The sequence below is a fragment of the Columba livia genome, chromosome 2 (assembly GCF_036013475.1).
Source record: "Columba livia isolate bColLiv1 breed racing homer chromosome 2, bColLiv1.pat.W.v2, whole genome shotgun sequence".
In the NCBI taxonomy this organism is placed as follows: Eukaryota; Metazoa; Chordata; class Aves; order Columbiformes; family Columbidae; genus Columba; species Columba livia.
The window spans coordinates 1,560,353-1,587,684 of record NC_088603.1 but is presented as its reverse complement, the minus strand read 5'-3'; the positions used below and the strand labels follow the sequence as shown (position 1 = coordinate 1,587,684).

The 27,332-nt window shown below is 50.5% G+C and overlaps 1 protein-coding gene across 1 annotated transcript in view; it reads right to left on the bottom strand.

Moving 5' to 3' along the window:
* Positions 1 to 27,332, bottom strand: part of SETD2 (SET domain containing 2, histone lysine methyltransferase) — a 66,882-nt gene that overhangs the window by 4,883 nt on the left and 34,667 nt on the right. Inside the window, exons 12-18 of the mRNA XM_065054871.1 lie at positions 24,715 to 25,356; positions 11,297 to 11,345; positions 10,203 to 10,383; positions 6,115 to 6,790; positions 5,139 to 5,273; positions 3,679 to 3,818; positions 1,563 to 1,674 (exon numbers count right to left, since the gene is read on the bottom strand). Coding sequence (XP_064910943.1) covers positions 1,563 to 1,674; positions 3,679 to 3,818; positions 5,139 to 5,273; positions 6,115 to 6,790; positions 10,203 to 10,383; positions 11,297 to 11,345; positions 24,715 to 25,356 — 1,935 coding nt within the window. The remainder of the gene's footprint in view (positions 1 to 1,562; positions 1,675 to 3,678; positions 3,819 to 5,138; positions 5,274 to 6,114; positions 6,791 to 10,202; positions 10,384 to 11,296; positions 11,346 to 24,714; positions 25,357 to 27,332) is intronic.

Genomic DNA, 27,332 nt, shown 5'->3' with positions numbered 1-27,332 from the left:
GGAAAAGGTGTGGGGTGGGGAAAAGAAAAACCACGTCAGGAATGCGGTTGGGATTTCGGGGCGGGAACGGCGCGGCGGGGGCGGCGAGCGAGCGGCGGGCACCAGGGGATTCCGTGTTGTTTCCACAACCGGGAAGAAGCCAAACTTGAGGAGAGAAGAAGATTTAAAGCACTGAACTGCACTGTCATAAGGTCAGGCAAAGGGGTTAATATAGGATGGTTTGGGATAAGTTTTGCACCTGAAAATTGGGATTTTGGGGCTCATGAAGCCCCTGGAGCATCGTCCTAAATCCTCGGCACTGTTTTTATCCCAAAGGTTTGGAATATGCACTTGAAAAACCAGCAGCTTTCCTTGCGGGTAATGCTGAGACCCCCAAAATCCCATAAGAAAAAGACTCCCAAGCCACAAAGCACCAGTAAAATTGTATTTTCACGCTCAGAAAAGCCTGATTTCCTTCTCCCCACGTTTTTCCCAGCAATGTTCCCCAATATCTCCCACTAAGGTTCAGCTTGTACAGCCAGGGCAGCAAATCCCTCCGTGGGGACACAGCTTATGGCTATTCCATATTAACAAAACCTCAGCTGAAAGTGATAAATAAATTGATAAATCAAATGAGAAATAGAGAAATGGATAAATAGGTTCTCGTGTCTCGCTTTCCAAGCTGATACCCTTCAAGAACAATGTGCGAGCCGAACCCAAGCGCAGATAAAGCGGGACCCACGCCAGGGGCGAACCCGTCCCAGCGAAGCAAAACACGCTGGAGAAACCAGCAAATTTGGGGTATTTGTTGTTCTTTCCCGATCCTGATCCTGACCCGGGGCCAAAATATCATGTAAAACACTTTTCTGGATTCCTCTGCAGAAGTAAAACCTCCTCGGCCTCATTTGCTAATTAACGTTTTTTCTTACAGGGAGGGAAATATTTGCAAATTATGTAGTTTAAGCGAACTCTCCGGGAATTCCAAGGGACTCGGAGGCGTTTCGGGGGCTGGGTTAACCCTTGGGATCCCAGCGGGATGTTCCTGGGGATGTAAGACGGACGGCGCCTTTGGTACCTACAGCAAAATCAGCGCTGGGTCTGCGGGTATCACCCCAACATCGACACAATCGCTCCCTGAGCGTTAGAACCCAACAAACCTTTGCTCCCACGGCTCTTTCTTTGGCCAGTTTTAAGGTGACATTGCAGGGCATCCAGGGCGGGACGTCATAACCCCATGTGCTCACCCAAACCCGAGAGCAAAGGAGCGTCAGGGTCTCTACCCAACCCAGAGGACAATGAGATAAACGCACCATGCAAATCTCTGTTTGAGTATTTGTCACCAAGAGAAAACCTGGCGGCGGGATGGAGAAGCTGCTCCTCAGCGGCCACAGGGCAGCAGGTATTTCAGAGCAGCAAGGAAAGAACGACTTAACCCCCTTAATCCCTTAATCCCAGTGGTATAGTCGCTACGGCTGATCTCAGGTCACTTCTGTCTCTCTGTCACCCCCCCAAGTCCGTAGCGAACCCAACAACAGCCCCTGTGCCATTAATGCCAAGTTTTCCCTTGCTGACCCTGCGCTTACCTTCATGGGGTTCTCATCGTACGTTGGGGTCCCCAGGTCCATCTCAGCTTCGTGTTCCAGGCTGGCGTCATCCCCCGGGCTGTCCCAGGTTGGAGGGTCCCACTGGGTTTGCCTGGAGGAAGATGGACAGACCATCAGCCTCATGAAAGCAACAGGTACCTGACTGTCCCATGAACTGGGACATCTGGTCTCCATGAGTCATCAGAACTCTTTAATGTGGCCCTATCTTGCTGTCAATGTTGAGTCTGAGAAGGCTGTGAATTGGAGAAGGCTCGAACCAAGCGAGAAGGACTTAAAAAAGGGAATTGGTGCCATTTTCTTACTGGTGACAACGTGGGGTGAAGGGAAGTTTGTGGCAGGTGTGAAATAAAGAAGGTCGGTGATTCTGGCGTGGCAAGATGGGAGATGCTGCTCAAACCGAGCGCTGAGCTACAGGTGGAAAGGACACAGCCCAAAACACTCGGGAAAAACCACAGGAGCCTGAAAGGATGGATGAGAAGATGATGTGAAGCTCATCCATACGCTACAAGAGGCTAAATGAAGGGTTAGAGCTCTTCTTAGCACATGAAGGAACATCTGCAGGATGAGCTGGGAGAAAACATCAGAGCCTGCTTGGGGAAGAGCCCCAGCACGTTCACTCTGGGGAAGGATGGGGAGAACTGGGCTGGATTTCCTCAAGGTGCGAAGGGGCGACCTGGAGGAGAAACCCTGTCCCACTTCAGGGCTTTTTACCATTCAGAACATGCTGGGGGGAAATACTATTTCAAGGAGCCCCCACGTGCTTCATTTTAATTCTCTAAATGCTGTTGAATGTCCCTGAGCTCAGATCGCAATTAATTCGATCGTTAAGTAGAACGAAACATTAAAATAAGAAAGCGTCTCGTCCTGTTGGAAGCTACAGTTAAAACAAGGATGGAAATAAACCTTCCAGCCTGTGCGCCTCGAAAAAGTTCAAGATTAATTCTATGCAATTAGTGGCTTCTTGTGTAGCTGCAGAAGATGCACGGAGGAGGAATTCCGCGCCAAGGGGGAACACTCGCTTGGGTCTCCTGGTCTCATTGCAGGGCTTAAAAACCACGACGCAAATCACAAATCCCCACCTGACCCCTTTTTCCTTTAATTCCTGAGGTTTTAGGGTCTCTCGCTCTGCTGTTGGTGCGACTCTTGCTGTGTAAGGTGGTAGGAAGGAGTCCAACGGGAGAATGAAACGATGGGTTGATGCAGAGAAATGTCTGCGAGGAACAGTAACTGACGCCAAGACACTCAGGACTCGTAAGAAAATACTGAGGCTTAACCCTTTAGAGAGGTGAATCCACATACAGACCTCACATGGAGTTGGAAATCGAAAGAAATTCTCTTCAGAAGCCTAAAATTTGAGCTAAGTTCATAGGTATTGATCCAAAAACCTGGGACCTCCCAAAACTGATCGCGAAGTTGGGGGGTAAACGCTGGGAAATTCTATTTCTTGCTCCAGAACAGATCGAAGGTTTGAAGGTGGAAAAAAAAGGAGGGTGAGAAGACAAACCCTTTGATTTTAGAGAACAAACCCGCACGCTGATCCCTGTGCCACCCAAGGCCCGTTCACACAGGACACCCACACAACGCTCACGCGTTCAATAACCCGGGTTATTCACAGCAAGGTCTCCACCTGCTCATTCTCCTGCCATTTCAGCACCGTGTGGGGCGCCCCGGGTGCTGGCAGAGCGATGGAAACCAAAGAAGATGCCAAAAGAACTAAATCCACCTTGACCGAGACACTGGGGAGAAAGATGTTGCTTTGGTGGGATTATTTTTTTTGGGGGGGAGCTCCTCACCACACCCTGTTACAACTCAATACATGGTTCCACTCTTCATCTATAAGGAAATAATTTGCTATCGTTCTGCTCCAAAAAAAAGGGGCTTTATCCCAAGGACACATGTATGGGTGTGAAGAAAAGGTCTGGCAATCTCAGCCTCCCAGCAGCACCTCGTCAGGAGTTCTGCAGTGCCTATTTCTATTTCTTTTGCACCCAATTCCTTTGTTTGAGCTCCCAAACTCCAACCCTGAAGCCGTGACCACGCTCACCTCGTTACCCTGCTCACCTCATTAACACTCTCACCTCGTTAGCACACTCACCTCGTTACCACGTGGTAGTAGTAGATCTTCCCCTCTGGATCTCGAGCTGTTTTCCAGTTGGGTGGGAGGACGATGGTTTTGGGTTTTGGAGGGGATGGTGGAGGCAAGTCCAGGAGGTTATTGGTCACCACAAGCTCTGGCTGCAAACACCACAAAAAGGGGGAAAAGAAAGACGTGAGGATGCTCAGAGCAGCCCTGACACCTCTTACCCCGACAACAACGACTTTGTTGAAGGTAAAACTTAAAACCGACTTTAGCGTTGGCCTAAGAAGGGACGTGGACAATGTCTTTCCCTTGCTCTTCATCAAATACCCCAAGCACGCACTTGAGAACATCCCAAGTTTGTAATATGGCTACTTGGCTTCTGATGCAGGGGTTTTGGCGGTCAAAGTGGCTCATGGAGTTCCCACGTGCCCACCCACGACTTGTCGGATGGTCCGGCAGAAAGTCTGAACACAGATCTGGGCTCAAAACCTCCCAATAAAGTGTGTCTGATGCCCACAGCCAGCCTGGAGATCAGCATCCCAAAGGGTGACACACGGAAAAGTCCTCCGGCCGGTATGGAATCACACAGAATCACAGATGGTTGGGTTTAAAGTCTCTCTGTAGAGCCCCCAGACCACCTGCTCACACAGGGTCACCAGAGCAGATCACACAGGGTCACCAGAGCAGATCACACAGGGTCACAGAGCAGATCACACAGGGTCACGGAGCAGATCACACGGGGTCACAGAGCAGATCACACAGGGTCACCAGAGCAGATCACACAGGTGGGTCCAGGCGGGTTTGAATGTCTCAGAGCAGGAGACTCCACACCCGCTCTGGGCAGCCTGGGCCAGGCTCTGGCACCTCCCAGCACACAAGGTTCTGCTCCTGTTCAGATGGAGCCTCCTGTGTTTCAGTCTGTGCCCGTTGCCCCTCACCCTGGCGTTGGGCACCACTGAACAGAGTCTGGTCCATCCTCTGACACCCACCCTGAGATATTGATCCATTGATCACATCCCTCTCAGCTTCTCTTCTCCAGCTCAGCAGCCCCAGCTCTCTCAGTCTCCTCATCACAAAGATGCTCCAGACCCCTCAGCATCTTTGTGTCCCTCCCTGGACTCTCTCCAGTAATTCCTTGTCCTTCTTCAACTGGGGAGCCCAGAACTGCAGATGCAGCCTTAACAGGGCAGAGCAGAGCGGGGAGGAACCTCCCTGACCCGACTCTTCCTCACGCACCCCAGGTCTCATTGGCCTCTTGGCCACATGGGCCCATTGCTCCTCAACACATCCGCAGCATCCAGAAACCACGAGGAACCACGCAAACCCAAAGCAGATGTCCACAAACACTCCCCATCCCTTCTTAGGGACACGGTTTAGTGCTAGATTTAGGTTACGGTTGGACTCGATGATCTTAAGGGTCTCTTCCAACCAAAATGATTCTGTGATTTCACGATTCTGCCCCACGAAAGCTTTACCTGCTGGATGGGCTGCGGCTGCCCGGCCGCCACGATGGTGGTCACGGCCGTCGGGGGCTGCACGATGACTCCCTGCGGATGAGCCGTGTAGATCTGCTGGCTCTGGATGTACTGGAGACTTGGTTGGGCATAACTCTGAAACGGAGCACGGGGAATCACAAATGAGCTTGACTTACCAAAAAACCCCACTTTTCTGGAGGACAAAGTACAGCTTCTCTTAGTGGGGTTAAAGTAGAGGAGGCAAGAAGAGGTTAATGGTCCTCAGGGAGCAGGGGAATGTAAAATCCAAACAAAAAAGTAATAACCAGTGACTGAGGTGGAGTTCAAGCAAACATTCATATAAAATTGGCCAATTTGCCATCCCAGGAGTCGTACAATTGCCTACGTCTTGATTTTGGGAAGAACGGGGCATCGGGAAGGTGCTGAACGCCAACACCCTTGTGAATGAAGATAAAATAGAAGGAGATAGAACTTCAGCGTGGTCATTTGCAGCTCAAGGCTGAGCCTGATGGAAAGGGACGTGTAATTTAGAGAAGACAGATGAAGAAGGTTGATCTGTTGGTTTTTTTCGGTTGGTTTAAGTCATACCAGAGCTGTTTAAGTCACACAAGAGCTACCAGATGCTTCCAAAAGTCAAGGGAAGCTTTTACCCAGAAATATCTGTTCACCAGAACCAACAACCAAAAAAACCACCATAACTTTCACGAGCAGGTTAAAAATAATCTCTGTCAACTCCCACTTGACCCCAACAACTACAACAAATGGTGTTTGTACATGGAAAACACCCCGTGTAAATGTGCTTTTCTCAGACTCTTGGGTGGAAGAGGTTTAATATTAGAAAAATATTAATATTAGAAAAATATTAAGAATGTTAGTATTAAGAACACCAGCAAAGTATGAGCAAATAAAGTGTACAGGCTGGAACGCTTCGTTTTGTGGGTGTTTCACGCCACGTTGCGCCCAAAATAAAAATTACCTGGACAATCGGCGGGGTCGTCTGCGAGTAGGGGGACGTCACACCGTACACCGTCTGACAGGTCTGTCCTTGGTAATAAATGGCCGTTTGGGACTGTGCGGGCGAGTACTGCTGTGGAACGGCCACGGGCTGCTGGGCCGAGTCCCACACGCCGTAGCTCTGGCTCTGCACCGCTCCCGCTGTAGCCACAGGCAGGACGGCCACGTTGGCTTCCTGATGGACCACAGCGTCACTTTGCGCTACATACTGCGGGGTTGTCACCTCCATGGGGGTTGCTACATGTTGGACGACAGGTACCGGCTGAGGAGTAGTTAAGGTGGGTTCTACCGTGTGCCCGACCAAAGTCTGCGGGTGCTCGTAGGGCGCCGGCGAGCACATGGAGTCCATGGTGGGGGTGGGCAGCAGCACCTTGCCGGCGTTGGGGTTGCTGGGGTCTACGTAGGCTTGCATGGGGTAGCCGGGCGGGTAGCCGATGAAGCTGTGGTGGGATGCGCCATAGCCCATGGAGTCGTAGGGCAAGGGGGACGTCATCCCCAGGTTTTGGAGCTGCTGTTGTTGTTTCTGGGCTTCGCGTTGGGCGACTTCTTGCTCAAAGAGCTTCCTGCGCTCTTCTGTGGAGAGCTTGTTGCGGTCCTTGAGGCGGACTTTCTTCTTTGAAGATGCTGGTGTGTCATACCTGGGAGAGAAAGGAAAGAAAAGGAAAGAAAAGGAAAGAAAAGGAAAGAAAAGGAAAGAAAAGGAAAGAAAGGGAGAGAAGAAGAGGGAAGGGAAGGGAAGGGAAGGGAAGGGAAGGGAAGGGAAGGGAAGGGAAGGGAAGGGAAGGGAAGGGAAGGGAAGGGAAGGGAAGGGAAGGGAAGGGAAGGGAAGGGAAGGGAAGGGAAGGGAAGGGAAGGGAAGGGAAGGGAAGGGAAGGGAAGGGAAGGGAAGGGAAGGGAAGGGAAGGGAAGGGAAGGGGGAAAGAAAAGGAGGGAGACGGAGGAGAAGGAGAAGGAGAAGGAGAAGGAGAAGGAGAAGGAGAAGGAGAAGGAGAAGGAGAAGGAGAAGGAGAAGGAGAAGGAGAAGGAGAAGGAGAAGGAGAAGGAGAAGGAGAAGGAGAAGGAGAAGGAGAAGGAGAAGGAGAAGGAGAAGGAGAAGGAGAAGGAGAAGGAGGAGAGAAGAGGAAGGGGAAGGGAAGAAAGAAGGAAGAAAAGAGAGAGAAGGAAGAGAAGAGAAAGAAAAGAGAAGAAGAGAAGAGAGAAGAGAGAGAAGAAGAGAAGAAAAGAGGGTTTGTGAGAGCTCAGAAAGCTGCAGGTCAAGGGCTCCAGCAGCCAAAGGACCACACAGACCGGGGGGGGCCAAATGCCCAAGAGCAGCATCAGTCCCTAAAACCATTCATTTGTTTTCAGCTGTTTGACCAACAGTGGCAACTCAGAGAGAGCAGAACCAGCCCCTGGCCCCGCTCAACCGGGAGCAAGGAGGCACAGGATGAGTCCAATGGTCCCCCTGGATTTACCGGCCTCACGGTGGAGGGATTTCGTTCTTTCATTTATAAATAAGAACTTTCAGCCCACGACGCAGAGCAGCTGGAAGGATTTTTTCCAAGGAGTTAAAGAAGAAATAAAATAAAACAGAATAAAAAAAGCCTAAGGACTTTGATCAGACCTCAACCATGGAAAATTGCAGATCAAAGGTGGGTATTTTGAGCAGTTATGAGTGTGGTAAAACAGGGATTACAAAGAAAAATGCTTTGCAGCCCTAACAGAACGGATTCTACAAAGCATCCAGTATATTCTCTATATATGCACTTTAGGTTTGTGTGCTCAGTTTCCATATCAAAAGCACATTGCTACCAACAGATACACTTCGAGACGCCCCTCGCGTCCCAAGGATCCGTTAATGAGAACCTTATTGACGTGACGAGCTCCATTTCGATAATTAAAGTCTTTCCTGGAGAGTTTACACGAGAAGCAGCCGGCGTGAAGGGACGGGCGGAAAAACACGGGGGGGTTAGCGCAGAGCAAACCAGCGATGCTCTTCTGTTTGCTCTGCTCCTCTCTCCACCTTTTTTATTACTTTGTCTTATTAAATCCAGTATTATAGTTTTACATCTTATTTTTCATCCAGATGTTTGAAAGTTTCCCAGCACAGCTCAATCCGAGGACAAAAGTCTCCTCGTCTGGCTGATTTGCCACCCATTGTTCCCTAATTACTAAGTGACTTTAGATCTTATTTAGGAGGAACAACAGCAAACGGACTTGTTTAAAGGAAATTCCTTGGTATTCTTACTGCCTTTAACATGATCTGAAGTCTCCCCAAAACACAAGACATGTAATATTTTCCTTCTCTTAATTAAGAAGCCACGTTTGAGGGAGGAAAATGGGTATTTGGTAAGAAGCAGCGGCTGATTCATGTGCTGCCACCAGCACCAGCACCTGCATTGCTCCTCTGGCTCAAAAAAACATGGTCTGAATCTATAAAAAAAGGATAAATAAGCTTTGGGTGGCTGCCAGGGTCACGGCACTGAGCCAATTCTCACTTAAAATCAGCTAAAAACTACAAATACTTTCTCTTTCTGCTTGTTCCTTGAACTCAACTCATCAAGGCAAAGAATTTGATGCTTTTGCTGGATCTCATAGACTTGGTGCCTTGATTGACCTATTAGAGAGCAGTGTAGGGGAAAGGGAGCTGGGGGTCCTGGGGACAGCAGGGTGACCATGAGCCAGCACTGGGCCCTTGTGGCCAGGAAGCCAATGGTACCTGGGGTGGGTTAGAAGGGGGTGGTCAGTAGGTCAGAGAGGTTCTCCTGCCCCTCTGCTCTGCCCTGGGGAGACCACACCTGGAATATTGTGTCCAGCTGTGGCCCCTCAGTTCCAGCAGGACAGGGAACTGCTGGAGAGAGTCCAGCGCAGCCACCAAGATGCTGGAGGGAGTGGAGCATCTCCCGTGTGAGGAAAGGCTGAGGGAGCTGGGGCTCTGGAGCTGGACAAGAGGAGACTGAGGGGGGACTCATTCATGTTTACAGATATATAAAGGGTGAGTGTCAGGAGGATGGAGCCAGGCTCTTCTCGGTGACAACCAATGATAGGACAAGGGGCAATGGGTACAAACTGGAACACAAAAGGTTCCACTTAAATTTGAGAAGAAACTACTTCTCAGTGAGGGTGGCAGAGCCTGGCCCAGGCTGCCCAGGGGGGTTGTGGAGTCTCCTTCTGTGCAGACATTCCAACCCGCCTGGACACCTTCCTGTGTAACCTCATCTGGGTGTTCCTGCTCCATGGGGGATTGCACTGGATGAGCTTTCCAGGGCCCTTCAACCCCTGACACTCTGGGATTCTGTGATTCTCTAGACAACTTGTGTTTAAATGTCTTCTTTTAGAAGACAGAAGTAAATTTGAAGTCCAAGATCTGCCCTTGTATCGTTCACTTGCAAAACGTCCGCAGGGGAGGTGGGAATCCATTGGGCCACCCGCATAAAAGGAACATAGAATCACTATAACGTCTTTAAAACTCTTCTCAGGCACCACTCCCAGCATGGTGGGGTGGGTCCTACCTACCCGGACCACTTTCCTCACGCTCAACAGCTTTTGGGGAATATTCCCTTGGCTAAGGAAGTTGTTTTGTGTCAGAAATCCTCTTTGGTGTGGGTACTTCTAGCTCGTTTCAAGTTGAAGTTTAGATCAATCCCCAATCACACTGGGGATGGGTGGAGGAGAAGAAGGGAATGGGTTTTGGAGGACCCAGAAGTTCTCTCTTTGTGAGGAGGGATCTCTGATTTCTGTGTGAGAGCTGGGTGTAGCTTCCCTCATCACCCATTGAACTCCCAAAATGTGCCTGAAGAACACAGTGTGGGTTATCCGGACAACAGTGTGGGTTATCTGGACAAAAGTGTGGCTTATCTGAAGATGATGGTGTATGTTATCCAAGAGGAGAGGCCACCTCACACCAAGGAGCCACCAAACTCCACCCAGGGAACGTGTCTCACAAGAGAAAACTTCCTTCCCCATCCCTGGGTATTTTCAGAGCTCACCAGGACCGTTTTTCCCAGCGTTTTCACCCAGGATTACCGCAATTCTGACGCTCGCAGCCCAGCGGTTGGATCCATAACTTGCCTGTCCTCCGGCCGCTTGGTTCCTCGCTCGTACGCTGAGGACGGAGGGGACAACGAGTCTCGCCGTCTCTTCTTCTCTTTACTCTGGCTCTGCCGCTCGGGGTCCCGCTCTCTGCTCAGGACGGGGTTCTTGGGAGTGGGAGTCTGATCCTTGTGGCCGGCAGTTTCCCTCCCACGGTCGGCTGTTGGGGAAAATGGGTGAAAAAGGAGAGAATCTGTATAACTGAGTGTATTTCTAGCTCTCCCTTCCTCCAGTTTCAGCAGCTTCTGTTAGTGAAGTGAGTCTCGATTCAAATAAGTCATAGGTTGCGCCGTATCAGCCACAGGGTTACAATTCCCTTCACTCACTACTTAAATATCTCCTTTATTCACAGGAGCTGCTTTTGATGACCAGGAACACCAAGCTATGAATGCACAACCATCTCATGGAATCATGCAATCGTTTTGGTTGGAAAAGCCCCTCAAGATCATGGAGTCCAACCATAACCCACCCCCAGCACTGCCCCATGTCCTGAGAACCTCATGTCCGTCTGTCCAGCCCTCCAGGGCTGGTGACTCCAGCACTGCCCTGGGCAGCCTGTTCAATGCCCCACAGCCCTTTGGGGAAGAAATTGTTCCCAGATCCAACCTCAACCTCCCCTGGCGCAACTTGAGGCCGTTTCTTTGTGTCCCTGTCTCCCCTCAGCTCCTGTTCTCCAGCTGAACCCCCAGGTCCCTCAGCCGCTCCATCACACTTGTGCTCCAGCCCCTCACCAGCTCCGTTCCCTTCTCTCCACTCGCTCCAGCACCTCAAGGCCTTTCGTGGCGTGAGGTGATCCTGCCACCGCTCTGGCCGCCATTTTGAGCCCTGAGGTGATCTTGGTGCCGCCATTTTGTGTTTTGAGGTGATTGTGGTGCCACCATTTTGAGCGCTGAGCTGATGAGCCCAAACCTGCCCCCAGGATTCGCGGTTTGGCCTCCCTGGTGCCCAGCACAGGGACCATCACTGCCCTGGGCCTGCTGGCCACACCGGTGCTGGTACCAGCCACCTCTTGACATCCCAGACTGGGAAAATGAGGTGGTTTCATAGGAGTGAATTGATACACGGGTACATACCACTGTTCTCCTTCTCCGCTTGACTCTTCTTGGGGATGCGATAAACCTCCTGCAAAACAAGCCACGAGCAGGGTCAGAATTGCAGCACAACCCCAAGAGCACAACACAGCACTAATAATTCAGCACTTCACTCATGATTTTTAAAGAAAACAGGAAAAAAAAAAAGTCTCTTGAAGTAAAGTTCTGGTTTTAAGCATATTATTGCGGTGCTTTCTATATATTGCCTTGGACTGCATTTCGTGTTTGAGGAGTTTATGTGAGTTTTCGGGCCAAGCCGCCCATCCCGCCCACGTGTACCAGCACCTGAATTTCCAGCTCTGCCAGAAAAGCAAAATAACCTGATTTTTGCAACTAAACAAGCTCCTCTCCAGGTGAAAAATTGTGCTTTACTACCTCTTAGTCTGTCCGTCCTGATGTTCCCTCAGATGCCAACCGAGCCTCACTGTGCTGGGATCTCAGGTCACCGATCCCTGCCAGCACCCAAAGACCTCCCGCTGTGCCCGTCCTGGTCTTCAAGGCAGTTTTAGCTAATCCTGTGAGGAGCAGGGAGTTGGATTTGATGACCTCATGGGTCACAGAATCCAGAATGCCAGGGGTTGAAGGGCCCTGGAAAGCTCACCCAGTGCAATCCCCCATGGAGCAGGAACACCCAGATGAGGTTACAGAGGAAGGTGTCCAGGCGGGTTGGAATGTCTGCACAGAAGGAGACTCCACAACCCCCTGGGCAGCCTGGGCCAGGCTCTGCCACCCTCACCCCAACACGTTGCTTCTCATCTTCAAGTGGAACCTCCTGTGTTCCAGTTTGCACCCATTGCCCCTTGTCCTGTCACTGGCTGTCACCAGAAGAGCCTGGCTCCATCCTCCTGACACTCCCCCTTTCCATCTTGATCCCCAGCAATGAGTCCCCCCTCAGTGTCCTCTTGTCCAGCTCCAGAGCCCCAGCTCCCTCAGCCTTTCCTCACACGGGAGATGCTCCACTCCCTCCAGCATCTTGGTGGCTGCGCTGGACTCTCTCCAGCAGTTCCCTGTCCTGCTGGAGCTGAGGGGCCACAGCTGGACACAATATTCCAGGTGTGGTCTCCCCAGGGCAGAGCAGAGGGGCAGGAGAACCTCTCTGACCTACTGACCACCCCCTTCTAACCCACCCCAGGTACCATTGGCTTCCTGGCCACAAGGGCCCAGTGCTGGCTCATGGTCATCCTTCAACTTGAGATGCTGATTCCATGATTATTGAGATATTTCAGAGGAACAGCCACAGTTTCACCATGCTGGAGAAATAGAGATGTTGCTGGTGGCCATCATCTCCTCACCCATCTCACCAGCTCCCATGGGCTATCCCATGGCTTCTCCCAGCACCCACCAGCCTCATCAGGGATGGTCTCCACCATTTTGGTTGGTTGGGAAAAATATATTTATATTACATATATATAAGAAAAACATAGTCTTAGCCCTACATTTCATGCTAAGAAAACATATTTTCCTTTGATGAAACAAATGGAAGTACAAGAAACCCTGGTGTGGTCTGTTTGCAAGATGTAACCACTTCAATAGTGCTGCTGAAGGTTACAAAAAAAACCAATTTTGGCCAAGATTTTAAGGATTTTTGAAATATTGTTGCTTTTCCGTGGAGCCTGAATGCAAAGCAGCAAACATGTGCAGTTTGAAGTGTCTGCAAATAAACGTGCTGTGACCTCTGCCAGTGGTGAGAGGCGTTGAGGAGCCTGCACATACGGCCTCTGCGAGTTGTTCTGATTTATTCACACGTTTGCTGTGGATCAAAAGGGGCAGGAGCGGGAAAACCAGACTGGGAGAGTGCAGAGCAGAGATGAGGGATGCAGACACAGCACCAGCGCTCCCTTTGCCCAAACCCTTTTCTTTCTGGAGCCAGATGTGCTGCCCGTGCCCATCCTGCCCCATCCAAGCTGTGCCAGCCTGGAGAAGCCCCGAGGCCATGGGACAGCAGATCTGTGGGACCAGCGTGGGGAGAAGGAGCCATGGAGACCACAGTGACCACCAACACACTCTTAACACCAGGGCTCAAAGGAAAACAGGTTATCATGGAATCATTTTGGTTGGAAAAGCCCCTCAAGATGATGGAGTCCAACCATAACCCACCCCAGCACTGCCCCATGTCCTGAGAACCTCATGTCCGTCTGTCCAGCCCTCCAGGGCTGGTGACTCCAGCACTGCCCTGGGCAGCCTGTTCTATGCCCCACAGCCCTTTGGGGAAGAAATTGTTCCCAGACCCAACCTCAACCTCCCCTGGGCAACTTGAGGCCGTTTCTTTGTGTCCCTGTCTCCCCTCAGCTCCTGTTCTCCAGCTGAACCCCCAGGTCCCTCAGCCGCTCCATCACACTTGTGCTCCAGCCCCTCACCAGCTCCGTTCCCTCCTCTCCACTCGCTCCAGCACCTCAAGGCCTTTCTTGGCGTGAGGGACCCAAAACTGCCCCCAGGATTTGACGTTTGGCCTCCCCAGGTCCCAGCACAGGGACGGTCACTGCTCTGGTCCTTTCCACCAAGCCCGTGGTTTTGCTCTCCGTATTTCCAGGCAGGTGGTGGTTCAGAAGCTGGACCAGTCCCCAGTTTAGCTCCAAACCTCTGGCAGAGTCACCTGGAGCAGTTTCCTGCTGATCCGCGGGGCCGACTTTGCACAGCTGCGTTTAACCAGGTTTCGTTCGCCTCACACGAGGGTCCTCGGGGCATTCTCTCACCACCTCCTTTAATTATCCCCTCTGATCTTTCCGTGTGTTGCATTAAACCCCCCTCACATTGACTTCCCATCGTTATCATTCATGCTAACAACCCCTTGTCCCCATCACTGTCCCCACCATCACTGTCCCCAAACGCCACCGACTCATCACCTGCAAAAGCGGGACCTTAATCCAGGGGCCGAGCAGAAGCTGCTGCTTCACAAGGGGAAATTGCAAGAGGTATTAGAGCTCTTTTAATTATTTATTGCTCTTCTGAGGCACCGGCAGCCCTGGGGTTACGGTGCTTGCGCAGGGACATGGGGGAGAAAAGGAAAGCGAGCGCGGAAAAGCGCCTTTTCTAATGAGTTTTGCTAAGGCGACGTGTAATCCTTTCAAAACTCAAGTTATTTGAGCCAGAAACCATTTCTCCTACATACTACGTGTTGCCAGAGCGCAAAAGCCACGTGAGCAGGAGTAACTCAATGATATTGTCCCATTATCTTCCTAAAACAGGACTTGGGAATGAAGATTAAAACTTCACAGGGTCCTGAACTGGAAATGCAGGGACTGGGGCGGCCCCAGTTTAACCACCATCAGTTTGCAATTGTATTTTATACTCAGACTTTTAAACTGTAAATGAAATTTTTTAATATTAGTGATGCTAATGATTGTATAGGGATGTTTTACAACATTAATGACCATCCAGATTCTGGTAGCTTGTGGGAAAAAGCTCATTTTCTTTTAATTGCAGCTTGTCCCAAGCCCTTGCTCTGCTCCCTTCCCGAAATAATATCATAGTTCACAAAAACACCCAGTGATTTGGAGCCAAATGTGATGAACCAGCTGTTTTCTGGCTGAAAATAGAGTCAGGAAATAACACCAAAGAAACCAACTATGAAAAATCAGAGAGAAAAAGTTCAGGGTATCCCTGATGGTGGCTGCTGCTACCATTAAAAAAAAACAAAAGGTGATTAAGTAATAGAATACGTAGTTAGTGCGACACAACGAAGCTTTTCTGGGGGAGTTTGCTGAGATTTTGGCTTTCCCAGGGCAGGATTTCACAGAATCACAGAATGGAGGGGGTTGGAAAAGCCCTCAGAGCTCATCCAGTCCAAGCCTTGGTCCAACTCCAGTCCATTGACCAGATCATGGCACTAAGTGCCGTGTCCAGTCTCAGTTTAAAAACCTCCAGGCCGGTGAGTCCAGCACCTCCCTGGGCAGCCATTCCAATCCTGACCACTCTCTCTGCACAGAATTGCTTTCTCATCTCCAGCCTCAATTTCCCCTGGCAGAGTTGAAGCCCATGGCCCCTTGTCCTATTGCTGATGCCTGGGAGAAGAGCCCAATCCCCACCTGGCTACAACTGCCCTTCAGGTAGTTCTAGAGAGTGCTGAGCTCAGCTCTAAGCCTCCTCTTCTCCAGACTAAACAAGCCCAGCTCCCTCAGCCTCTCCCCATAGGGCTTGTGTTCCAGTCCCTTCCCCAGTCTTGTTGCTCTTCTCTGGACCCGCTCCAGCACTTCAATCTCTTTCCTGAGCTGAGGGGCCCAGAACTGAACACAACACTCCAGGTGTGGCCTCCCCAATGCAGAGCACAGGGGAAGGATCACTGCCCTTGGCCTGCTGACCACGCTGGTTTGGATACAGGACAGGACACCATTGGCCTTCTTGGCCACCTGGGCACACTGTTGGCTCCTGTTGAGCTTCCCATCCATTATTCCCCCAGGTCCCTTTCTGCCCGACTGCTCTCCAGCCACTCTGTGCCCAGCCTGTTGACCAGCAGGTCGACACTCCCTCCCAACTTGTTGTCATCAGCAAATTTGCTGATGATGGTCTCAATCCCCTCATCTAAATCATCAATCAAGATGTTAAACAGGACTGGACCCAACCCTGACCCGTGGGGACACCACTGGTGACTGGTCACCAGCTGGATGCAGCCCCATTGACCAGCACCCTCTGGGCCCGGCCCTCCAGCCAGTTCTTAGCCCAGCAGAGAGTGCGCTTATCCAAACCATGGGCTACCAGCTTTTGCGCCTTCCTAAGATGGAGCAAAACCAGCAAACGGTGTCGATTCTCCAATTTAGGGCACGGAAAAGATCTCTAAACAAAAATAACAACGATAAACAACTGAAGATGATAAAAGATATCCAATTAAAAATAGAAAGTGGTAAAAAACTGAAAGGTAAAAGGGGTGAAAATAAAGACATAACAAGATTGTAGGCTCGTTAGCAACGTGTCCAGCTCCAGCGCGGGATTTAACGAGAGGGTTGAAAGTCCCGCTTTATTGTGTTAGGGAAATAAAAACCACCTCTGGCCCACGGGCTAAGAACATACATTTTCCTTTGGTGGAATAACTGAAAGTCTGAGAAAGCCCCTTGTGGTCGGTTCGCAAGACAAAACCACTTCAAAAGTGCTGCTGAACATTTAAAATGAAGCAATTTTTGGCCAAGATTTTTCAGGCATATTTTGCCTGAACACAAGACATGCAGCCTGAAGTCCCTGCAAATCTCTCTGTTGCGATGAGGGGCATTACAAGCCTGTAAATACACCAGTTTTAAATTATCCTTATTTATTTACACGTCTTCTATGGATCAGAAAACGCCTAATTTATCGTATATTTAACTAAAGGCAGCAGCTCAATTTGCGGGCGGGAAGATGCGGCAGGAGCTGTTGTAGATAATAAATCTCTATATTAATAAGAATATAAAATATAACGATAATATACAAGTCACCCCAGTCACAGCGATGACTTTGCCGAGTGTACGAAGGACCGGACCACAAGAGAAGCTTCTGCAGACCCAAAATCACCCACCGGCAATGTGGTTTTTTCTATTCTATTCTATTCTATTCTATTCTATTCTATTCTATTCTATTCTATTCTATTCTATTCTATTCTATTCTATTCTATTCTATTCTATTCTATTCTATTCTATTCCATTCCATTCCATTCCATTCCATTCCATTCCATTCCATTCTATTTTTCCTGCTTCATCCCCCCCCCAAAATCACATTCTCAGATGCATCACATTCAAAAAAATCAGCCCAGGGCCGGCTCAAGTGATGGTCGCACCAGGAGAGAAGGTGTGATGAGGAGCGACCAACCATGAGATGATGGATGGACCAGCCCAAAGAGCTTGTGGCCAACGCTGCTGGTGAGTGGAGGGCAAATCTAAGCTACACCGGCCTCCCCAGCTCCTAAAAACCCATTTATCCCATGAAACAGCAAGATACGCAACGGGAAACTACTGGAAAAAAGGGTCGGTGGGAAGAGGAGGCGGCCAAGGGCCACCTTGAGTAAGGGGACCTGGCCAGGGCGGCATTGCCTGGTCCCACCATGTGTTGCGTTGGGTTCACTATGACCTGAAGTGCAGTTGATGAAGGTAAAAAACTCAGAGATTCCAACTAAATGGAGATAAGTTGGGGAATGACCTATTAGAGAGCAGTGTAGGGGAAAGGGAGCTGGGGGTCCTGGGGACAGCAGGGTGACCATGAGCCAGCACTGGGCCCTTGTGGCCAGGAAGCCAATGGTACCTGGGGTGGGTTAGAAGGGGGTGGTCAGTAGGTCAGAGAGGTTCTCCTGCCCCTCTGCTCTGCCCTGGGGAGACCACACCTGGAATATTGTGTCCAGCTGTGGCCCCTCAGTTCCAGCAGGACAGGGAACTGCTGGAGAGAGTCCAGCGCAGCCACCAAGATGCTGGAGGGAGTGGAGCATCTCCCGTGTGAGGAAAGGCTGAGGGAGCTGGGGCTCTGGAGCTGGACAAGAGGACACTGAGGGGGGACTCATTCCTGGGGATCAAGATGGAAAGGGGGAGTGTCAGGAGGATGGAGCCAGGCTCTTCTGGTGACAACCAGGGACAGGACAAGGGGCAATGGGTGCAAACTGGAACACAAAAGGTTCCACTTGAACATGAGAAGCAACTTGTTTGGGGTGAGGGTGGCAGAGCCTGGCCCAGGCTGCCCAGGGGGTTGTGGAGTCTCCTTCTGTGCAGACATTCCAGCCCGCCTGGACACCTTCCTGTGTAACCTCATCTGGGTGTTCCTGCTCCATGGGGGATTGCACTGGGTGAGCTTTCCAGGGCCCTTCAACCCCTGACACTCTGGGATTCTGTGATTCTGTAACTGAGTTGGAGCTTCGAGGTCAAAGATGGTTGAAGGTGGTAGGGGCAGATCTGCCATCCTTGGGTAAGAGAAAACTTGGTCCTCTGAAAGACGCGGCTGTGAAAACAGGGACCGGAAGAAAATGGGTGAAAACACACCAGGATCCGTCCCATCAAACCAGATTGTTCTAAGGAAGGTCCTCAAAACACAATAATTACGAACTGCAGAGCGAGTTACGTCTTGCTGAAGACGGTGGAAGACGGAGGCAGACGAGCCTTTGAACCGGCAACAAAGGGAGGAATATGTCAAAACTGCTCCATAAAAACCAGATGGTGGTCAGAGCAGACACAAGCCAAGGGGAAACTCTGCAGAAAAGCCTTTTTTATTTTGGGAAACGGAAGCTTTGAGCGCGCAGAACCGCTGAAAATCAATGCAACCGCCGCTAACGGAGTCCAAATGGCTCTCGCCCTTTCAGAGCAGTTTTTAATGAGTTGCACAGAAAATTAAACACAGAAAGAAAAGTGATACAGGCCTGTTACAAAGAAAAGAATAATAAAAGAAATAGAGCCCCGGGCCCGAGGCTGTCCAGCTGCACACAAACCAGCCGCGGGCCGGGAGAGGCGAGAGAGCGGCAGAGACGGAAAGGAAGAGCGCGCTTAACGAAACTCTTCAGAAAAGCGTCCTAATTATTTCTGATTTAACGGGACTAAAGTGGAAAAGACCAACGGACAACGTAGGGAAACAACCTGGGTAGGGGCTCGTCTTGTGTTCGTGCCAACGCAAGGAGAGCAAAGGGGTGTTCTACGGCGACCTGTGCCAAACCGAGCGTCCACTTGTGCGTCAAAACCGCTGTCACAGAATCCCAGAGTGTCAGGGGTTGAAGGGCCCTGGAAAGCTCATCCAGTGCAATCCCCCATGGAGCAGGAACACCCAGATGAGGTTACACAGGAAGGTGTCCAGGCGGGTTGGAATGTCTGCACAGAAGGAGACTCCACAACCCCCTGGGCAGCCTGGGCCAGGCTCTGCCACCCTCACCCCAAACAAGTTGCTTCTCAAATTTAAGTGGAACCTCCTGTGTTCCAGTTTGCACCCATTGCCCCTTGTCCTGTCACTGGTTGTCACCAGAAGAGCCTGGCTCCATCCTCCTGACACTGCCCCTTTCCATCTTGATCCCCAGCAATGAGTCCCCCCTCAGTCTCCTCTTGTCCAGCTCCAGAGCCCCAGCTCCCTCAGCCTTTCCTCACACGGGAGATGCTCCACTCCCTCCAGCATCTTGGTGGCTGCGCTGGACTCTCTCCAGCAGTTCCCTGTCCTGCTGGAACTGAGGGGCCACAGCTGGACACAAGATTCCAGGTGTGGTCTCCCCAGGGCAGAGCAGAGGGGCAGGAGAACCTCTCTGACCTACTGACCACCCCCTTCTAACCCACCCCAGGTACCATTGGCTTCCTGGCCACAAGGGCCAGTGCTGGCTCATGGCTCTGTCACCCAACTGGGGACCTTGTGTGGTTCTCCTGGGGATGAGGGGATGAGTCCCACGCCTGGACATAGAGCTGGAAGGTCACCTCCAGCAGCCAGAGCTCGAGGCGCTGGGCAAGCCCTCTGTGCGCAAAGCCAAGATGGTCATGTTGTCTCATCTCACTCTGCTCTGGAGCGCTCTAAACTCATCACGCAACCAAATCCATCCCCTACCACGCTGGATACCCAAAACTCCACCAGGCAGGGCTGGATCTGCCCAGGGAAGGGCACAAGTGTGATGGAGCGGCTGAGGGACCTGGGGGGTTCAGCTGGAGAACAGGAGCTGAGGGGAGACAGGGACACAAAGAAACGGCCTCAAGTTGCACCAGGGGAGGTTGAGGTTGGATCTGGGAACAATTTCTTCCCCAAAGGGCTGTGGGGCATTGAACAGGCTGCCCAGGGCAGTGCTGGAGTCACCAGCCCTGGAGGGCTGGACAGACGGACATGAGGTTCTCAGGACATGGGGCAGGGACAGGGGTGGGGGAATGGTTGGACTCCATAGTCTCTCCCAACCCAAACGATTCCATGATTCTATTCTATTCTGTGATTCCTCTTCCCTCGACAGCTCCCGTCCCTGTCGCACGAAGCTCCAGCACGATGCCAAGAGATGGAGCAGAGCAAGAGAAAGGCCCTAACACCACAACATCCCTGCTTGAAGGCCAAAAAAAACCCACCACAAACAACAGCCTGGCCACTCACCAGCACCTATTGTTCGCACAAACTATTTCTTGCTGCAAGTTACAACAAGTTATAAACCTTTCAATTAAAGCATGCGATGTGCGTGCCGGAGCGAGAGCCAGGCGCTCCAGGACGGCTCGTCTGGGAAGAAGATGGGCAAGAGCAGCTTCACAGGGTTGTCCTATCAAGATGGATCAGACGTGATTTGGAAAGACTATCTCGGGGGAAGACGAAAGTTCCATTTGCCGGGGTCGCCCAAGCTCTGCGATCTCTGCTCAGGCTGATAATTAAGGTCACCCAACGGGTGTTCTCATTGCCAAAGAGAAAGATCACCTTGGCCAAAGTTGGGGTGACACCTCAGCCATTGGGGTAACACCTCGGCCTTGAACCAGAATTTGCACCTAAATACTTGTGAGGTTAAAAGCAACCAACTAAAACGTTTTAAACCCAAGACACTTGGTTCTTTCATAAGGCTCTTTTTAAAAGAAAATCTTCTCTTAACTCATCAAGGTGAGATTCTCACAGCTACAACTTCCACCTGCCCATTCCACAGGAGGTGAGGGTGTCCTCTGCCCACCCAGGGCTGGAGGAAGATGCCAAAAGCTTGGTCATACCTGCAGAGCTGCACCCAAACCCCGCTGGCACAGCAGGACGTCCCAACGCTGCCATGCCGGTTGCGTTCGCACAGCATCAGTCAGTTGGCACGTTCGCTACGGGACAGATCTTAGACCTGAAACAGGTCATCACGAGAAGCTCATGGCTTGGGCACTGGAGCTGCATGACCTCACAGCTTCGCTTTGGTGTAAATGGCGAGGAAACCCAAACAGTCGGACCGCCCTGAAACACCAAGGCTATGAAAGCACAAGTCAAACTCCTGAAGTCCTCCTGTCCCTCAGCCTTAGCTCCTCAAGCCATCAGAAGGATGTTGAGCCAAGCTTCACACAGTTGGCAGTGCTGACCCTACAGCTCATTCCTGTGATGCCAAGAGGGCAGAGCACTGTTGGCCATCACGTCACAAATCGCCTCCATCACGGGTATGGTTGTCTGGATCAGTCCACGGAGCTGTACCGGAGCTGATCCTTCAGCTGGAATGGGCCACGGTGCCTGGATGAACCACGCTGACCCACTGTCAGGCGTCCACCACCCAACCTTGCCACCCAGAGTGAGTTTGCAGCGTTGAGAAGACACGCATGGGTTCCTTGGAGAGCAGGAGGGGCCGAAAACTTCCCCCGCTGGGGAATGTGTGTGTTGTGATGGGTATGTAGCAGTGGCCAACACTCCTCATGGCTTAAGGAGTTGGAGTGTAGGAGCCCCGTAAGCCGAGGACTTACAAGTCCATGTGTAGAGAAAAAAAATAGCTCACTTAATCCTTTCACACCAGGAGTTGGGATTTTCCCGGAGCGACGTCCATTGCCGGCAATGGACACACCAAATTAACGTTGGCATCAACGAGTTAACCACCTCTGTCCTCTTTCCACCTATTACACTGCTCATGCATCATCAGCTTCCCAACCATCTTCCCGGCTCTTCACCATACGCACGCTATGTCCTCGCCCTTCTTCAGCACCGAGTCGAGAAAAGGAGACCCATGCTGCCCTGAGAAGCTGGATGGAAATGGTTGAAATTACCAAGCGGGTCATCACCAAGACTGGAGAGGACGCAGCTTCATTTAGGAGGTTTCAGACCCTCCCACCTCCCACCATCCAATGCCAGTTGTTGCACCAGCTTTTAAAAAGCTCGGGACGTGCTGGAAAAGGCACCGGGGTCTCTTGGCACTGGGGTGACCAGGTTTTCCAAGGTGACCATCCATCCCCTTTCCATCTAAAGCAGCTCAGGCTTTTCTTTTAGACATTGGCCACCTCCGGGGTGTCCTATGGTGGCATCTCAAGAGGTGAGAGTGGGACAGAAGTGGTTAACTCTTAGCATCGTGATAAAGTTGGGCTGGATGACCTCTAAGGTCCCTTCCAACCCAAACCACTTGATGACTACAATTGGAAATCCAGGACAAAATCCATCCCCAGGTCACAGTCTCCCCACAAATGCTTTACAGAAGAAAAACAAATGAGTTTTCACAGCCCCACGGCTTGATTCTGCTCTTTTTTTTGGGTTGGATTTGCTGGGATTACTGGAAATCTCGGGCTTGAGAGATCTGCCCCCAACTCTACGACCACAAACGAGTGCTGCAGTGGATTCCCAGCATCATTATAACAACATGAAATTAATTAATCAGTACACTATGACACAGATAGAATGTGAATCCACATCTTAAATAGCAACAGTGATGGGTTGTGACTCCCCAGCCCAACCACGGGCGTCACCAAAGGTCCCCAGACACCCAAAGCTCCAAAGACAACACAAACCTTGGCGTTCAAATGACACCATCAGATCAGATTTGGTCTTAAACCAACATTTTGGAGAAGTCGCTCAATTTGTGAAACTTCACCCTTTTCATTAGCGCTTTTAAACATCTTTTTCTGTGCTGTTTCAAGGTTAAACTTGGCAGCGCGTGATGGGAGCGAACGCACCGGTTGCAAACACAAGGCTGGATCTGAGTAGGCCGAGCCTATCTCCAAAGCAGCGTAGGACTAAGGCTTGGCTTAGCTTTCGGTTTAAACAATCTCAGGTATTAGCGATGGACGGAAAAGGACTTTGTTTCAGTTTAACTAAAAATTCAACCTGATAGCATCATTTCAATGAAGAAAATTGTGAGGTCCACACAAATTTTAAGAGTCTGCAAATTAAAATCTCATGAATGATCAGACCCACTTGGTAAAGAGAGGAGGAAAAATCTATTACAAACGTATTTTAGTTGTTTGTACGGTAAAATCTCACCTCTTCTCCCACTAAGATTTATAGCACAAATGATTACGCTCAAATTCAGCAAATTATTCTTCTGAAAAATTCAGATATGAGGATTTCTCTCATGGAAATCTCTAGATGTGGTTTAGAAACGTTCATATTCGTGGCTACGGTCACTGAACGGCACAAGCAAAGAGTCCCGGACTCCAAGCTTGTTGTGGTCTCCTCCATCTGCGCGGGGTTGATTATTTTATCAGCCTCTTCTAAATCATTCCTCATTATCAAATCTAACGGGCAAATCAACTCTTTAGCTATACAACGCATTGTAAAACATGTATTTCCTTAAAAACTACTGCCAATCATTAAAACCGGGCAGATCTTGATTAAGAGAAGAGCGGAAGCCTCAAGCATTGAGTGGCGAGCTACCGGAACGTCACCCTACATCCCATCAGAAAGAGCTGTTGGCTGAAGGTCAAGTTGGCCAAGTTGGCACCTGCGCCACATGGGGGCAGAGAAAGGCCCCGTGGCCACCAAGCCCTTCTCTTGGAGAAGTTTTCTGCTCGAGGAAGACATTGATGGGAGTGAAACCAAGAGCAGCCGCATGTTCTAACCATCTTTAGAAGCCCAACATGCACAAACTGGAGTATTTACCTCATCCAAACACCAACGGCAAACTCCCAGAGGCCGACACAGCACAGCTACCGCTTGGCCTTGGGTCAGGATGGAAAGAAAAACCCTCCTGCCCTATTTATTTTGCGTTTAATTTGCCACTCAGCTTGCCGGAGGCTACTCTGAAAACAATTATTGCTTATCTCCTGCACTAAATAACCCATCCTTCTGAAGAATTTTGGCCCACCATCTTGAACGTGGCGAAGTGACATGAGGAAAATTCAGGATTTTTGATTTTTTGGGTTTTTTTTTCAAGAGATATTCACTCAACAAATAGTTTTTGAGGAACAAGTAAGAACAGGGAGAGAACTAAATATAATACGTGGCCTAAAAGGGGGATGAGGTTCTTAGGGATGCGGTTTAGTGGTGGACCTGCCAGTGTTGCGTTAAGGGTTGGACTCAATGATCTAAAAGGTCTTTCCAACCTCAACGACTCCGTGATTCTATTGAGAGAACACAAGATGACCAACAGACCGCTTTCTGGAGGTTCTACATGGTGCAGATGAAAAGCAGATGTTAACAGGACAGGAAACGTCGACTATGTTGTGATAAATGAATTAATGGTGCATCAATTTGGTTCAACACTGACAGATAATGGGTCACTCCAACCAAAAATGCTCATGGCACAGTTGCTAAACTCTTTTTCTGATGGGTTGAGAAGGGAAACTCAGTTCCTTAGAGTTGCCCTCTCCCTGAACAGCCTAAATAATAACTGCACGACCAAGGTGTCTTTGTGCTGCCCAGACTGAATTATTGGCTGTTTTCAGTGTGAGACATATCGACGCCTGGAAATCTACTGTATGTCACATTTAGAGCACTTTGCAGTGAAAGGATATATATAGAAAGCACTTTTTTGCATAGAAAAGACAATTTTAGTCGTCAAACATTTATCAACAGGACAACGTAGCCCTGATTGTATCAAACGGCGCATAATTCAGCAAGAGGTGGAGCGGCAGGCAGGCGCCTCTTACCTTGAGCTCCTTCCAGCTGTCGAGCAGCCTGGTTGCCAGATCGCTCACGTCCACGATCTTGTCCGTCTGCTCCTGGCTCCTCTCGCTCTCCACGTCAGATACGCCTTCCTCTTCGTCTTGAGACGGCGTCTCCATCGCGATGGGCTCTTCTAACTTGGCGCCGTTGCTCTCTTTCACCTCGGCTTCGGGCTCGGCCTCCAGCTCCGCCGTTTGGGGTTTGCTGCTCTCCACCGCCGCGTCCACCGCGGTTTTGATCTCCTGCTGCGGCTGCTGCTCTTCCGCCACCTCCATCGCGGCTCCCTCCAGCTGGTCCAGGTCCTCTTTGCCCTCCTTCCCTTCCAGCTCGCTGGTTGTATCCGAGATGGCACTGTCCATGCTGTTCTCGCTTATAATTTTCAACCTCCGAAACACCAGCTTCTTGGGGGTGTCCGTGTCACCCTCCGCGCTCTGCTTGGCGGAGAGGTCGGGCGTGTTGAGCGGCGTGTGGGCCCGCGAGGTGTTCTCGCTGGAGTAGCCGTCCCCTTCGCTGAGCTGCGGCACCGCGCTCTTGGTCTGAGCCCAGCGCTGGATCACGGGCAGGACTTTGCTCTCCTCCAGCATGTTCTTGGTGGGGATGGGCAGGAGCTCGAGCGTCTTCATGATCTGATGGCAAAGACAAAAATCACACTGTTAGACCCATTAGAATTTTAAACCGGCTCCAACCTGGCACAGTTTTCCCTTCCTCAACAAGAGGTTAACTCTGAAATATCAAGCTGATGGTGACAGGTCAGGGATCACGGTGTCACTTCTCAAGGCTGAAGGGCAGCGGAGAACTGTTGAAAGCAAATAAACCGTGAGCGGGTGGAAAAGAGTGAGCACAAGTATTTAGCAATTAAACTAATTTACTAATTAGTCACAATTACAGTGATTTTGCGAAGCTCAGGCGCTTACGGCCGTACCCATTCCCACAACAACCAACAAGACAACAAATCAGTTAGAGACGCTACATGAAAGGAACCTCATCAGAAGCATCAAGCAGTCAAAAGAGAAGAGATCGACCCCAAAAAGTTCACAAATTAATAGGAGAAAAGCCTTTTCCTCGCTTGACAGAGGTGCCGTGTGCTGCAGCAGAAGCCGGAGCGTTCCCAGTGTCCACAGGATGGAGAATCCACTACTCCTAGAGCTAAACCTTACGCACAGAGACATGTGGACAACCAGAGATTGTCCTTTGGTTCTCCAGCCAGGAGATGAGGCAAGAACGGGATCACAGGCACGGCCAGAAGCAGCAGCAGCTACCGACGATGTGAAATAACCTTGGAAGGATCCAGCAAATGAGTTCAGCAACTCCTCTCCAAAGCCCAGCCCTGGTTTTGAAGCAGGAGATAAGCAGCCCTTCCGCAGGGCTTCTCAACACGTTTGATTTCAAAACCAGACAGAAGAGAAGGACAGAAGGTGGGTTTACGGTATTACATTAATTACACGGGCATCTGATGGTCAAAAGACCATTTATCTTAAAACAGTGACACTTTAAAATAAAAAATAGGGTGGGGGGAAAAGCAAAGCGCAGTCTGGCCGCAAGTTTCATTTGCAACCTCGTAAAGAATTACCTGGATTTTAAAATATATCCAACCCACAAACTCCCACCAAAGCTGACAGTGTATTGTGAACATCAAGAGTGGAGGTGAAGCTGCCACCGCCACTGACTCAGTTTCCCTCCTAAAGCTTCAGGGAAGCAGCTCTGGGTTTGAGATCAGGGAGGTTGAGTGTCTGAATGGATTCCAGAGGAAAACCAGAGTCTAAGCTTAACCTGACCATTGACTTCTCCAAAGCTGGAGGTTGAAGATGACTCAGAGACGAGCTACCAAGCAGCTCTGCGATGCCACAGTATCTATATGTCAGGGAGCAAGAGGAAGGCACCATATGTACAAAAATCCAGACTCGAGCCTCCCTCAGAGCAACAGCTTCAACATTAGATTGGATCTTGGGAACAATTTCTTCCCCAAAGGGCTGTGGGGCATTGAACAGGCTGCCCAGGGCAGTGCTGGAGTCACCAGCCCTGGAGGGCTGGACAGACGGACATGAGGTTCTCAGGACATGGGGTGGGTTAATGGCTGGACTCGATGATCTTGAGGGGCTTTTCCAACCAAACAATTCGATGATTCTAAATTTAATCAGCTTCTGAGCCGTAATTCGGTGCTGTCGTGGTGACACCGCGTCACATCAGCGGGAGAGAAAACCGATGGCACCCGCTGAATTCTCACCTTGTACATGGCCCATGAGCAGCGACGCGCTCTGCGCAGGACCAGGATGAGGGAATACGAGTAATTCTGCTCAAAGCTCTAACGTAACGTCAGAGACCCCTGAGCCAACAGCGCCCAAGTTTTCCAGGTATTTACAGTCAAAACTTCATCTACGTAAGGCTGGATGAGGACGAGGTGGTGGAAATGACACCCTTAACTGCTGGTGTTAAAGAGGAGAGTTGGGCACAACTCAGAAATGTGAAATACCAGCTCGGAGGAAAACTGCGCAGCTACTTCCTGGTAGGAGCGTCTTTAATAAAGGGATTTCCAGATGTCTGTTTGCACGCGACGCCAAAGCGCATATAGAAAACAGAAATACTCAGGTTCCACTCCAGACCG